Source organism: Miniopterus schreibersii (assembly GCF_964146895.1).
Source record: "Miniopterus schreibersii genome assembly, chromosome: X".
Classification (NCBI taxonomy): domain Eukaryota; kingdom Metazoa; phylum Chordata; class Mammalia; order Chiroptera; family Miniopteridae; genus Miniopterus; species Miniopterus schreibersii.
Genome location: NC_138104.1, coordinates 74,812,141 through 74,823,187, shown reverse-complemented (window position 1 = coordinate 74,823,187; position 11,047 = coordinate 74,812,141). Strand labels below are relative to the sequence as shown.

The 11,047-nt window shown below is 42.0% G+C and overlaps 1 protein-coding gene across 2 annotated transcripts; it reads left to right on the top strand.

Annotated features, from left to right (window-relative positions):
- Positions 1-1,641: 1,641 nt before the first annotated feature.
- On the top strand, positions 1,642-10,006 carry GLOD5 (glyoxalase domain containing 5). 2 transcript variants are annotated; one of them, XM_081125810.1, is made up of 4 exons: positions 1,642-1,751; positions 4,937-5,074; positions 8,078-8,233; positions 9,674-10,006. In XM_081125810.1, exons 1-4 carry the CDS (start codon positions 1,689-1,691, stop codon positions 9,797-9,799), a joined length of 483 nt encoding a protein of 160 aa, XP_080981936.1. In that variant the 5' UTR covers positions 1,642-1,688; the 3' UTR covers positions 9,800-10,006. The 2 variants fall into 2 exon arrangements, with proteins under 2 accessions (XP_080981936.1, XP_080981935.1); XM_081125809.1 differs by having other exon boundaries at positions 1,648-1,751; positions 9,835-10,000.
- The last annotated feature ends 1,041 nt before the right edge of the window (positions 10,007-11,047 follow it).

Here is an 11,047-nt window from a genome sequence, read left to right as displayed (position 1 = left end):
TTCATGTGGGCAGGGACATTTGTCTGTCTTGTTCTCTCATGTCTCCCCAGCACTTAGACCAGTGCTCAGTACACAGAACACACACATTAAGTGTTTGTTGAATGAATGAACTCTTTGACCAACAATTCCACTTCTAATACACACATGCCCAGAGCTGTGTGTACAAAGCTGGTAGACACAAACAACTGTAACTGTCCATTTATGGCCAATGACTGTTGCAGACTGAGATGATGGTGGGAGTTCATGTTATACCACAGAGCATCAGCAGCACATGATACAGAATGAATGGGACCTGTGTGTACCTGTGAGGGCAGGGGTACCTTTATAGGACATGCTATTGATAAGGAAAAGCAGGTGGGAGCTAGCTTTGGTGACTGTATGTGTATGGGCGTGTGTGTGTCTGGAAGGAAACACCAGAATCTAATCCCAGTGGTCATTTTTGGAAGGTGGAGGTGGGGATGACCTGTTTAGTCCATATATTGATCTATTCCATATATTGAGGTATTGTTGGAAAGCTAGGTTCATGTATCATTTGTATAACTCTTTTTTTTTAAAGTTTATCTTTTTTTTTTTTTATAACTCTTTATAAAGGAAAATCATATGCTAAAACAATATCCATAGGACAGAGCATTTGTATGTGGTGGGGGGAAGGTATCTAGGGTACGTCTAGGAACAAGAATCTCAAACTCATATGCTCCAGGGGCTGGACAGGTAGCCCACAAGAGAGAGGGAGGCTAGCTGAGGGTAAGGGAAACAGCAATGGGTTTGATGAATGTTTCCTGCCTTTCAGCATTGGAAAGTGAGGGTGGGGTGAAGGATAGGTGGGGATGAAGAAGACCTCAGAGCTCACACCCCGAAAGAATTCAAGAACATTGCACTCTGAGGCAGAGAACGCTTATTTAGAGATCTTGGCTTGGAAACATACCCATAATATGTCATAGTAGTAATACTCTAACTTAGTTCCTAACTTCACACTCTGGACACAGACTTCCAAACAGATCAGACATCTCACACTCTAGAGACATCCCCCTAAAGAGATCAGAAGCCTCATACCCTAGAATAATGCCCCCCACTACTTCAAGATGAGTGTTTTTTGTGTTATTACAAAGTAATCCCTTACACATATATACCTGTTATTCACAAACTGAATATTTGCACCTCCTCAAATCCATATGTTGAAGCCCTAATCCCCAATGTAATAGTATTAGAATGTGGAGCCTTTGGGAGGTGATTAGGGTTAGATGGGGTCATGAAGGTGGGGTCATCATGATGAGATTAGTGACTGATAAGAAGAAACAAGAAAACTTGCTCTTTCTCTCTGCCACATGAGGATATGGCAAGAAGGTGGCCATCTACAGGCCAGGTAGAGAGCCTTCACCAGAATCTGACCATACTGACACCCTGATCTTGGACTTCTGTCTTCCAAAATTGTGAGGAAATAAATTTTGTTTTTTTAAGCCAGCCAGGCTATAGTACTTTGTTATGTTGGCCCAAGCTGTCTAAGACACACCTTAAGCTTTTGCTTTCAAGGCCCTGAGTTTTATGTCAGAATCCTTGTACTTGCACCGCCTACCTCTGTCACCAGTAGCAGTCGTCAGCCCACGGCCCTCCCATTCCTGCCCCTTGATCTCCAGGAACTGAGCCAGAGGGTTGTCTGGAGGTTCCAGGGCAAGGACACTTAGCCTGCCATGCTGTGCCGTCTACCCTCCAGGCTGCCAGCCAGGATGTGGGGCAGGACTTCGGAGAAGCAGGTGAGTCAGGTGGCCCCTGGGGGCTTAGGGCATAGGTGTTGGCACCAAGGCTGGGGACCTCCCAGCCCAGGCCTGGTAACCTGCATCCCTTCTATGCGTCCTATCCTGGTGTGCTGACATCCATTTTCCCCTCTTCTTCTCTCTTTCTTCCTCTTTCAAAGACAAGCAGATGGCAGTAGAGGGACATGGGAAGGCCCTGCTCTAACACATGTTAGCCATCAACATGTCTGCAGGAGTGGGCCTGGTTGAGGGCCCCCTGCTCTACTCCCTCAGGGTGGCTCAGGGGAGCTAGTTCAGCCAGGGACATTAAGATAGGGCAGTGTAGGGAGGGGCCACGAAACAGCAGTGACCTTGAGGTTTGCCATAAGAAACCCAGGGCCCCCTGGTACCTTGAAGGCGACATTGAACAGGACTTTGTAGAAAGATAGAAGCCTTCCCTGTGAAAGAGGCAGAAGAGGTCATCATGGTCTGGGCACTCTATTATCCATATAGGCTTATTGTGAGGAATAAAATGGGCTCTATTTTGTATAGTGCTTAGAACAAGGCACACAGTAAGCTTTATGGGGTTACTATGTCTTGATCTTCTTTTTTATGAACCTTACCTTGGCAACCTTGAATGATCTGGCCCTTGCCTTCCCCTCCTGCTCATGCCTCATTCATCCTTGGATTCTAAGTCACATTGCCCTTCTTCCTGTTCCTAAAGAGAGCCAGCCCTGCTCATCCTTGAATTTACAAAGATGGAGCTCCCCATATACAAAATAGAACCTGGGGAGTAAATCTGACCTGGAAGGGTATTGAAAAGTGGGAGGGGCCCTGGCCAGGTAGCTCAATTGGTTAGAGAGTCATCCCGACATGCCAAGGTTTCGGGTTTGATCCCTTGTCAGGGCACATACAAGAATCAACTAATGAATGCACAAATAAGTGGAATAACAAATCTCCTTCCCCCCCTTTCTCTCTCTCTCTCTCTTTCAAATCAATAAGTAAAATAAACTAGTGGCAGTAAAAAAAGAAAGAAAAGAAAAGAAAAGAAAAGAAAAGAAAAGAAAAGAAAAGAAAAGAAAAGAAAAGAAAAAAGAAAAATAGGAGGAATAGGTTGAGTTGATTTCCAAAAGACAGTCGAAATTGGGGATGTGCCCTGGCTGGTGTGGCTCAGTTGGTTAAGCATTGTCCTGTGCACCAAAAGGTCGCCAGTTCAATTCCTGGTCAGGGCACATGCCTAGGTTGTGGGTTTGATCCCTGGTCAGGGTGTGTATGGGAGGCAACCAATTGATGTTTCTCTCTCTCCTTCCTCCTTCTTCTTTCTCTCTAAAAAAATCAATAAAAAAATATTTTTAATAAAAGAAAAAAATTGGGGATGTGGCTAAGCAGCGCTTAAGGAAAATATACAGCTCTAAATACATAGATCAGAAAAGTTGGTTCTTTGAACAGATTAATAAAATATTAGTTATTTCTGTTTTCTCTCAAGCAATTAAGAGAAAAAATACTAATTATCAATATCAGGAATTAAAAGATAGTCCTATTACAGATCCTATAAACATTAAAAGGTTAATAAGATTTTTAAAACATATAACTTTATTTTTAATGGAGCCCAAATGTCAGTCAGTTTCTCCTTCTACTGCTTCTGTGTCCCTGTGGGTCCTCTGTATCCATGAGGACAGAACTCAGCAACTTTGCTAATGCCTCCTCCATTCATGAAAATAGAACACATAGTATTTTTTTTTAGCTGGGGCTCAGTGAAATCAATTGTTTAAAATGTAATAACTTGAATGGAATTGAACACTGTGGAATAAAACATAATAAAATAGCATATGGTGGAATGGGATGAAATGGGGAGGAAGGGGAGGGGAGGGGAGGGGAGGGGAGAGGAGGGGAGGGGAGGGGAGGGGAGGGGGAAAGGGAAGAGGAGGGGAGGGGAGGGGGAAAGGGAAGGGGAGGGGAGGGGAGGGGGAAAGGGAAGGGGAAGGGGAAGGAGAAGGGAAGGGGAGCCAGACTTTATACCAGGCACTGGGCCTAATCATTGTAATAGATATCCACTAACTGAACAAATATTGAACATCTGCTAGCTGTTTGGGACACAGTGGGGACCAAAACAGAAAAATCTCTACCCTTATGAAGCTTATATTCTAATTAAGGAGATAGATACTAGCATGTGCAAAAGGCCCTGAGACCAAAGGTACAAGGATGGCTCTTATGAGGAACAGGCAAAAGGGCATGTGGCTTGGAGTTCAGGAACAATGGATGAGGGTGTAGAGATTGGGGGTCATGGTAAGGAGTTTGAATTTTAACAAGATGACCATGATATCGTCATCGTCATCGTTAACTCTTATGGCACTTGCTGTCAGGAATTGTTCTAAATCCTTAAATATACAATTCTTTTTAAAAATGTTTACAATGGCCCTATATAAGATATGTATAAAACCATGCCCATCTTACAGAAGTGGAAACTAAGGCACAGAGAGATTAATTAAATGTCAGTCTGGCTCCAGAGTCTGTTTTTGTAACCACTATACTCTGCTACCTATAGTGCCAGATCACAGGCACTTTACAATCCTATAGCAGATGTAATGTAAATATACAAATGACTAAAGAATACAAATCAAGAGAAAGACCTGGTGGGAAGTGTGCAGAGGGCAGGAAGTTGAGGGAAGGAAGTATACCCTCCTACTGAGTGTCAAGATAGATTTGTAAACACACATTCCCAGAAATATTTATTTTTATCTGAGATTCTCCCTTCTTATTTTGTCCTCTGTGATCATAGCTGCGAAGTGGGAAAAGAGGGGACTGAATGAAATTGACTAACTGAGGGCTTGTGCTCTTAGCTTTGGGCCTCCTCTCAGTCTTGTCATTTCTTGCAAAAGAGATGAATTCCAGCTTGGGGAAAATAAGAGAGGATTTGGTCTTGGTCTCCACTCCCCTTATCTTGACCTCTCTCCCTCTGGAAGGAGGAAGAGAACAAGAAAGTAGTAGACAGTGGTCATGGCAGACACATGGGCTCTTGTGAATCCACATACGGGCAATAAGACTATACTAAAATTTCCTCTGAGGACTTTCCCCTTGAAATAGGTGTGAAGAGGAAGTATAATCACTGGGGAGGTGAGAGGAGGTAAGGAAAGGTAAGGAGAAGGAAACAGAAAACTTCGATGTGACTAGTAATAATGTGATCTCTTCTGATTTTTTTTTTTTAGTCATGGAGGCACAGCAGCCAGACCCCTCCCCCATGTCTTATCCATAGACTTGACCACATCGTGATGACAGTAAAGAGTATCAAAGACACCACCATGTTTTATTCCAAAATTCTGGGCATGGAGATCATAACATTCAAGGTAACTACTTATGTAAATGCCAAATTGCAGGTGGAATAAAATTTGATTATAATACTTTAAAAAATAACTTAAAAAAAAAACCCACAACAAATCTGTGAGGAAAACTTAAAGGATCAGTGAAGGAGATTCCAAACTCTGAATAGTGGAACTTCCAGAGAGAGAATGGAGAAATAGAGGGGAGGAAATTACCATAGAAATAATTCAAGAGAACTTTCCAGTCTTTATATGGAAAGGATTAACTGAATATCCAGTACATTGACATTTAGTTCTGTTCTTATGAAACTATAGATCAAAGTGAAAATGAAGAGCCTAAGAACTTTCAGAGAGGTTAAAAAGAAAAGTAGTTCAACTAAAAAGGAAAAAGAAATATGCAGATGTTAGATTTCCCAAGAATCACATCAGAGACTAGAAGACAATAAAAGAACACCTATAAGATTCTCAGGGGAAAAAATTCAACCTAGAATTCTATGTCCAACCAAACTATTAATCAACATGAGAGTAGAATAAAACATTCTTAGACATAAAAAGACTCAGAAATTTTGCTCACTTGTTTTCAAAATTTAGATTATGTTACATCAAAATGAGTGCTTAAGCCAGGAGTAAGGAAGACATCAAAGTCAGGACACACTGGATCCCAAGGGGAGATCCCAGAATGATACCTAGAGGATAATCAGCCCAATTTGGAACAAGAGAAAGAAAGTTCCCAAGAAAGAAAGATCTCAGGAAGAAAGGAGGTTTCCAGAGATTGAATACTGTACTATCTTTGAGAATTTGAAACAAGTACAAAAGTGGGGAATGCAGAGAAAGCAAAAAAATATAATCTCTTAAGTTGAAAGGCCCATGGAATGGCAAACAGGATAAGAATTTAATCCTAACATGGGGTGCTATGCATTAAAATAGAATTATGCAAAATCTATAGATATAGATATAGCAAGATGGACAGGCCTTTTTAAAAAATATGTTTTTATTGATTTTAGAGAGAGAGGAAGGGAGAAGGAGAGAGACAGAGAAACACAGATGAGAGAAACGTAATTCGGCTGCTTCCTGCATGCTCCCTGCATGCCCTTGCTGGAGATTGAGCCTGAAACCTGGGCATGTGCCCTGACTGGGAGTTGAACCCACCACCTTTTGGTGCATGGAAGAACACTCAACCAACTGAGCCACACTGGCCAGGGCAAGATGAACAGGTCTTAAAAGGATCATGCTGAACGAAAAACAAAGAAACAGAATCAGGTCTACAGTATGGTACCATTTATAACATACACCCATTGAACAATAAATACAGTTTTTACAATAACTTGTGAAAACCAGACATCAAACACATTATAATGGTTGATTAAGGTGGGGACAGGAGTGTAGAATTGAGATTAAAAGAATAAATACATAAGGAAAGCTAGAGAGAGGCCTTGCATGCGCCAATAGTGATAATGAAGCATATGATGCCTCAATTCCCTGTACTTGGACACATTGGAGTAAAATTTCAGTACATCTGGGATCCAAAAAAAGTCCTAAAAAGCTGCAAGAGTGGAGGGTGGATGTATCATCTACAAAAGAATGAAAAACAAATTAATATCATACTTCTTATCAGCAATAATAGATTCAGGAAGACAACAAAGCCACATATTTAAGAGGCCTTTGGAAAGTAACTTGTAACCTTGAATTCTATACTCAGCCAAACTATCATTCAAGTGTGAAAGTGAAATAAAGTCATTTTTTGATAGAGTGGATGTGGTATCAATCATGGTGATATAAAAGAAATAAATGTAAAAATAATACAAGAAATGGCAGAGGTTGAGAGGCATAGGAGAGGGAGGAGACATGAAGAGGATAGGATCAATGAGATACTGGCTATAGTTCATCTATCAGAACATAAAGATACAAGTGGGTTATTTAAAAATTATAAGAGAACCAAAAGAGGAACTAAAAGTGATGATAGAATTCTATTAAGTGGGGTAGTAATGTGGATGAGCTACATTCTCACTTATCATAGCAGGGAGAGGATAGAGATATCTAAAGATGTTAAATCAAGAAATAGTCACCCTATGCCCTAGCTAGTTTGGCTCAGTGGTTAGACTGTCAGCCAGGGAACTGAAGTCTCCTGGGTTCAATTCCAACCAAAGGCATGTACCTCTGTTGGCAGGCTCGATACCCAGCCCCGGTGGGGGCACGTGCAGGCGGCAACCAATAGATGTGTCTCTCTCACATCGATCTCTCTCTCTCTTTCTCTCTCTCTCTCTTTCTCCTCTTTCTACTCTCTCTGAAAAGCAACGGAAAAAATATCCTCAGGTGAGGATTAAAAAAAAAAATAGTGCCACATCAGTTAGGGACTGTGTCATGAGGCACATAGGAGAAAACACAACCAGCAGTGAGTGGGTAAAGAAGATAGTTTTCTTTTTCTCTTATTTATCAACCAGTGGAGAGGCAGGCAGGCTGTGGGCCATGGCTGGGAAGAAGGAGGAAGTGAATGGGGAAAAAGTTCCAGCTCAGTGGGGCTGGGGGGTTCCCAGAAGCCCCACCCACAACCTTTGCTGACATCATTTGAGTTGTGTTTATAAGAAAAAAGGGAGAGCCCTGGCCGGCATGGCTCACTGGTTAAAGCTTTGGCCTGCGCACCAGAGGGTAGTGGGTTCCCAGTCAAAGGCATGTACCTGAGTTGCAGGTTCACTCCCCACCCCCTGTGGGGGCATGTGCAGGAGGTAACCAGTGGAACCAGTCGATGTGTCTCTCTCACATTGGCTCACATCGGTGTTTCTCTCTCCCTCCCTTCCTCCCTCCCTTCCACTCTCTCTTAAAAGCAATGGAAAAAATATCCTCAGGCGAGGATAACAACAAAAAATTAAAGAAAAAATAGCAGTTGCCTCTAGGGAATGAGACTAGGGTGGGGTACAGGGTTGTTTTTTCATTAAAAGCCCTTTTTTAAAATGTTGGGGTAGGTAGGGGGGGACTTTGCCTCACACTCATCTTTTGAGGTTTAGCTCTAGGTTGTTTTCTCTCCTCAAATAGGGAGACAGGAAAGCATTGTGTTTTGGAGACCAGAAATTTAACCTTCATGAAGTGGGAAAGGAATTTGAACCCAAAGCTGCTCACCCAGTTCCTGGCTCCCTGGACATATGTCTGATCACAGAGGCACCTTTGGAGGAAATGGTCCAGCACCTCAAGGTGAGTCAGACTTTCATTATTTTTGAGAAAGCTGCTGCAGATGCAGTGAAAACAAAAACATAACCCAGGGACGTCTTCACTAAACTTCAGGCATAAGAGGTTTCCTTGCATCCAAAAAAATGCCTGTACACAATTGTTTACTCATTATTTTTATTGACGTCATTTTTTTTCATGTAAACAAATGTATTTTATTTATTTATTTTAATTTTTTTAAAAATATGTCTTTAGCCTGGCCGGGTGTGGCTCAGTGGTTGAGTGTCGACCTAGAATCCAGGAGATCGGGGTTCGATTCCCAGTCAGGGCACATGCCCGGGTTACGGGCTGCAGCTGATCAATGATTCTCTCATCATTGATGTTTCTATCTTTCTCTCCCTCTCCTTTCCTCTCTCTGAAATCAATAAAGATATATAAAAATATATATATGTCTTTATTGATTTCAGAGAGGGGAAGGGAGAGGGAGAGAGAAACATCAATGATGAGAATCATTGATCAGCCACATCCTGCACGCCCCCTACTGGGCATCAAATCCCCAACCCCAGCACGTGCCCTGATCAGAAATCGAAGCACGATCTCCTGGATGCTCAACCACTGAGCCACGCCGGCCAAGCAACAAATGTATTTTAAAAGGAAATTTTTACATTACCTTGTAGAAAAATTATACCTGAATTCTCTTTACATAAATACATTTATGTAAAAAGAAAATGTTCAACCAAGTAAGTGAAAAACCCATTATATCTTGGCACAAAAGAAAGGTAACTGTAAAAAGAAACAGCTATCAAAGCATCACAATGTCATTCGATTCTAGCTATTTCCATTCCCTGGGTGCCTGATGTTCCAAATGGAGATTTGGCAGGTGGTTAAGGAGGTGCTAAGGACTTGTTAGCATCCACCAGAGACTTTCTTCTTGGTATAATCAGAAGGACTGAAAAAGAATTGAAGAGGGAATAATTTCTAATTTGCTATTATTTAATGTTGGTGGCCCTGTAACACTTAAAATTATTTCATGTAAAGGAGGCATTGGTTTTCCTATTGGGAAGCACAGATCAAGGTCTTGAATATATTCTGTGCAAATATCCTGGACTCCTTTTTTGGAAAACATCAGTGAAAAAGTCTTGTTTGGAAGTAAAGTAAGGAAAGCATAGGGGTTAAGAGTATGAATTTTGGCCTAGGCTGCCTAGGTTTGAATTCTGACTCTGCCACTTACTAAATAATAGTAGACATTATTATCACTCCTATTTTACAAATGAGGAAACTGAGGTACAGAGTAGTTATCTACCCAAGGCCATACAGCTGGTATGTGGCTAGAGCAGAGGGAAGGAGGGTAAGATGGTAGATGAGGTCAGAAGGATACAGGGGCCTTCTAAGCCACTACAAGGAATTAAATTTTGGTCTCACACATAGAATGTGATGAGTGACTTTTATCTTCTCCTCCTACTTCAGGCTTGTGATGTCCTCATTGAGGAGGGCCCAGTCCCCAGAACTGGGGCAAAAGGGCCCATTATGTCCATCTACTTCCGAGACCCTGACAGAAACCTGATTGAGGTGTCCAACTATATTTCCTCGTGATTGAAGCTGGCCCTCCTCTATTTTGTTCCCTACAGTGTTACCCTCTTCCTTCCTTCCTCCAGACCCAGAGATCTTCAGTAACTGATGACTTAGGCACTTCACACATCCTGCTGGGGGAACCTGAGATGGGTTTGGGACCAAACCTACATGACTGAATGTTCTCCTTCCAAGCTGCTCCAATAAATTAATAACCTCTCAATTAACATGAGCTCTTCATTATTATTGTCTCAGCGTTAAGTTTGGGTGTTGTCTAGCGCATGAGGTCTCTCAGCTGTTTGGCAGTCAGGGACTAGAGTATGATATCTCTGAGGCCCAAATCCAGGGTCAGGCCCTTGGGATTCAAGGCCTCTGATAGATTTGTCCTTGTCCACGAATCCATCCTCATCTTACTTCTTCCAGGTACTGTCTGCTGTTTCCTCCACCCCATAAGCCTCACTGAACCCCAAGATCTCTATGATTCCCATGGCACTTTCAAGGAGCAGCCGAGGTAATACTACCTCCTTTTGGTGTGCCTTATATGATCTCACCCTCAGGGAATATGGCACTTTCTACCGGATCTGGTAAATCCGGACTCATCTCAATTGAGGCTCAGCACTTGACAGAGTAGAAGATGGGACAAGGACAAATTTCTCCTGCTTCTGTGCCTCCATACACACCACCACACCGTTCTTTCACTCAATTAATAAACTTACTGTGTGCTTGGCCCTGTTCCAGGCTTTGGAGAGACAGCATCGAACAGAAGAGATAAGCATATCTAGGTATGTGGAGCTACTATTCTAGTGGGAGAGATACAAAATAAATAAAATTAAGTAAGGAAAATGCTATGTTAAAGGATGATAAATGTTTTGGAGAAAAAGAAAACATGGAAAAGAGGGAAAACATAAAAATCGCTGGGGCAATTTCCAATGTATAATAGGATGATCAGGGGAAACTTCACTGAAAAGGAGATATTTGAACATAGACCTGTAGAGGTGAGAGGGGAGTTTCACTGATCCCTGGAGGAAGAGCATATCAGGCAGAGAGAAGAGCCAGTGCAAAGCATGAATGTGCCTGGTGTGTGTGAGGAACAGCAGGAGACCAGTGAGGAGGAAGAGGGAGCAGTGAGTAACAGAGACTTGATGAGTTCACCAAGAGAGAAAATGAACATAAATGCAAAATTCTTCAACAAAATACTAGTAATTAGAATTCAGCAACATATAAAAGAATTATACAACATAACCAAGTGGGATTTATCCTAGGAATGCAAAA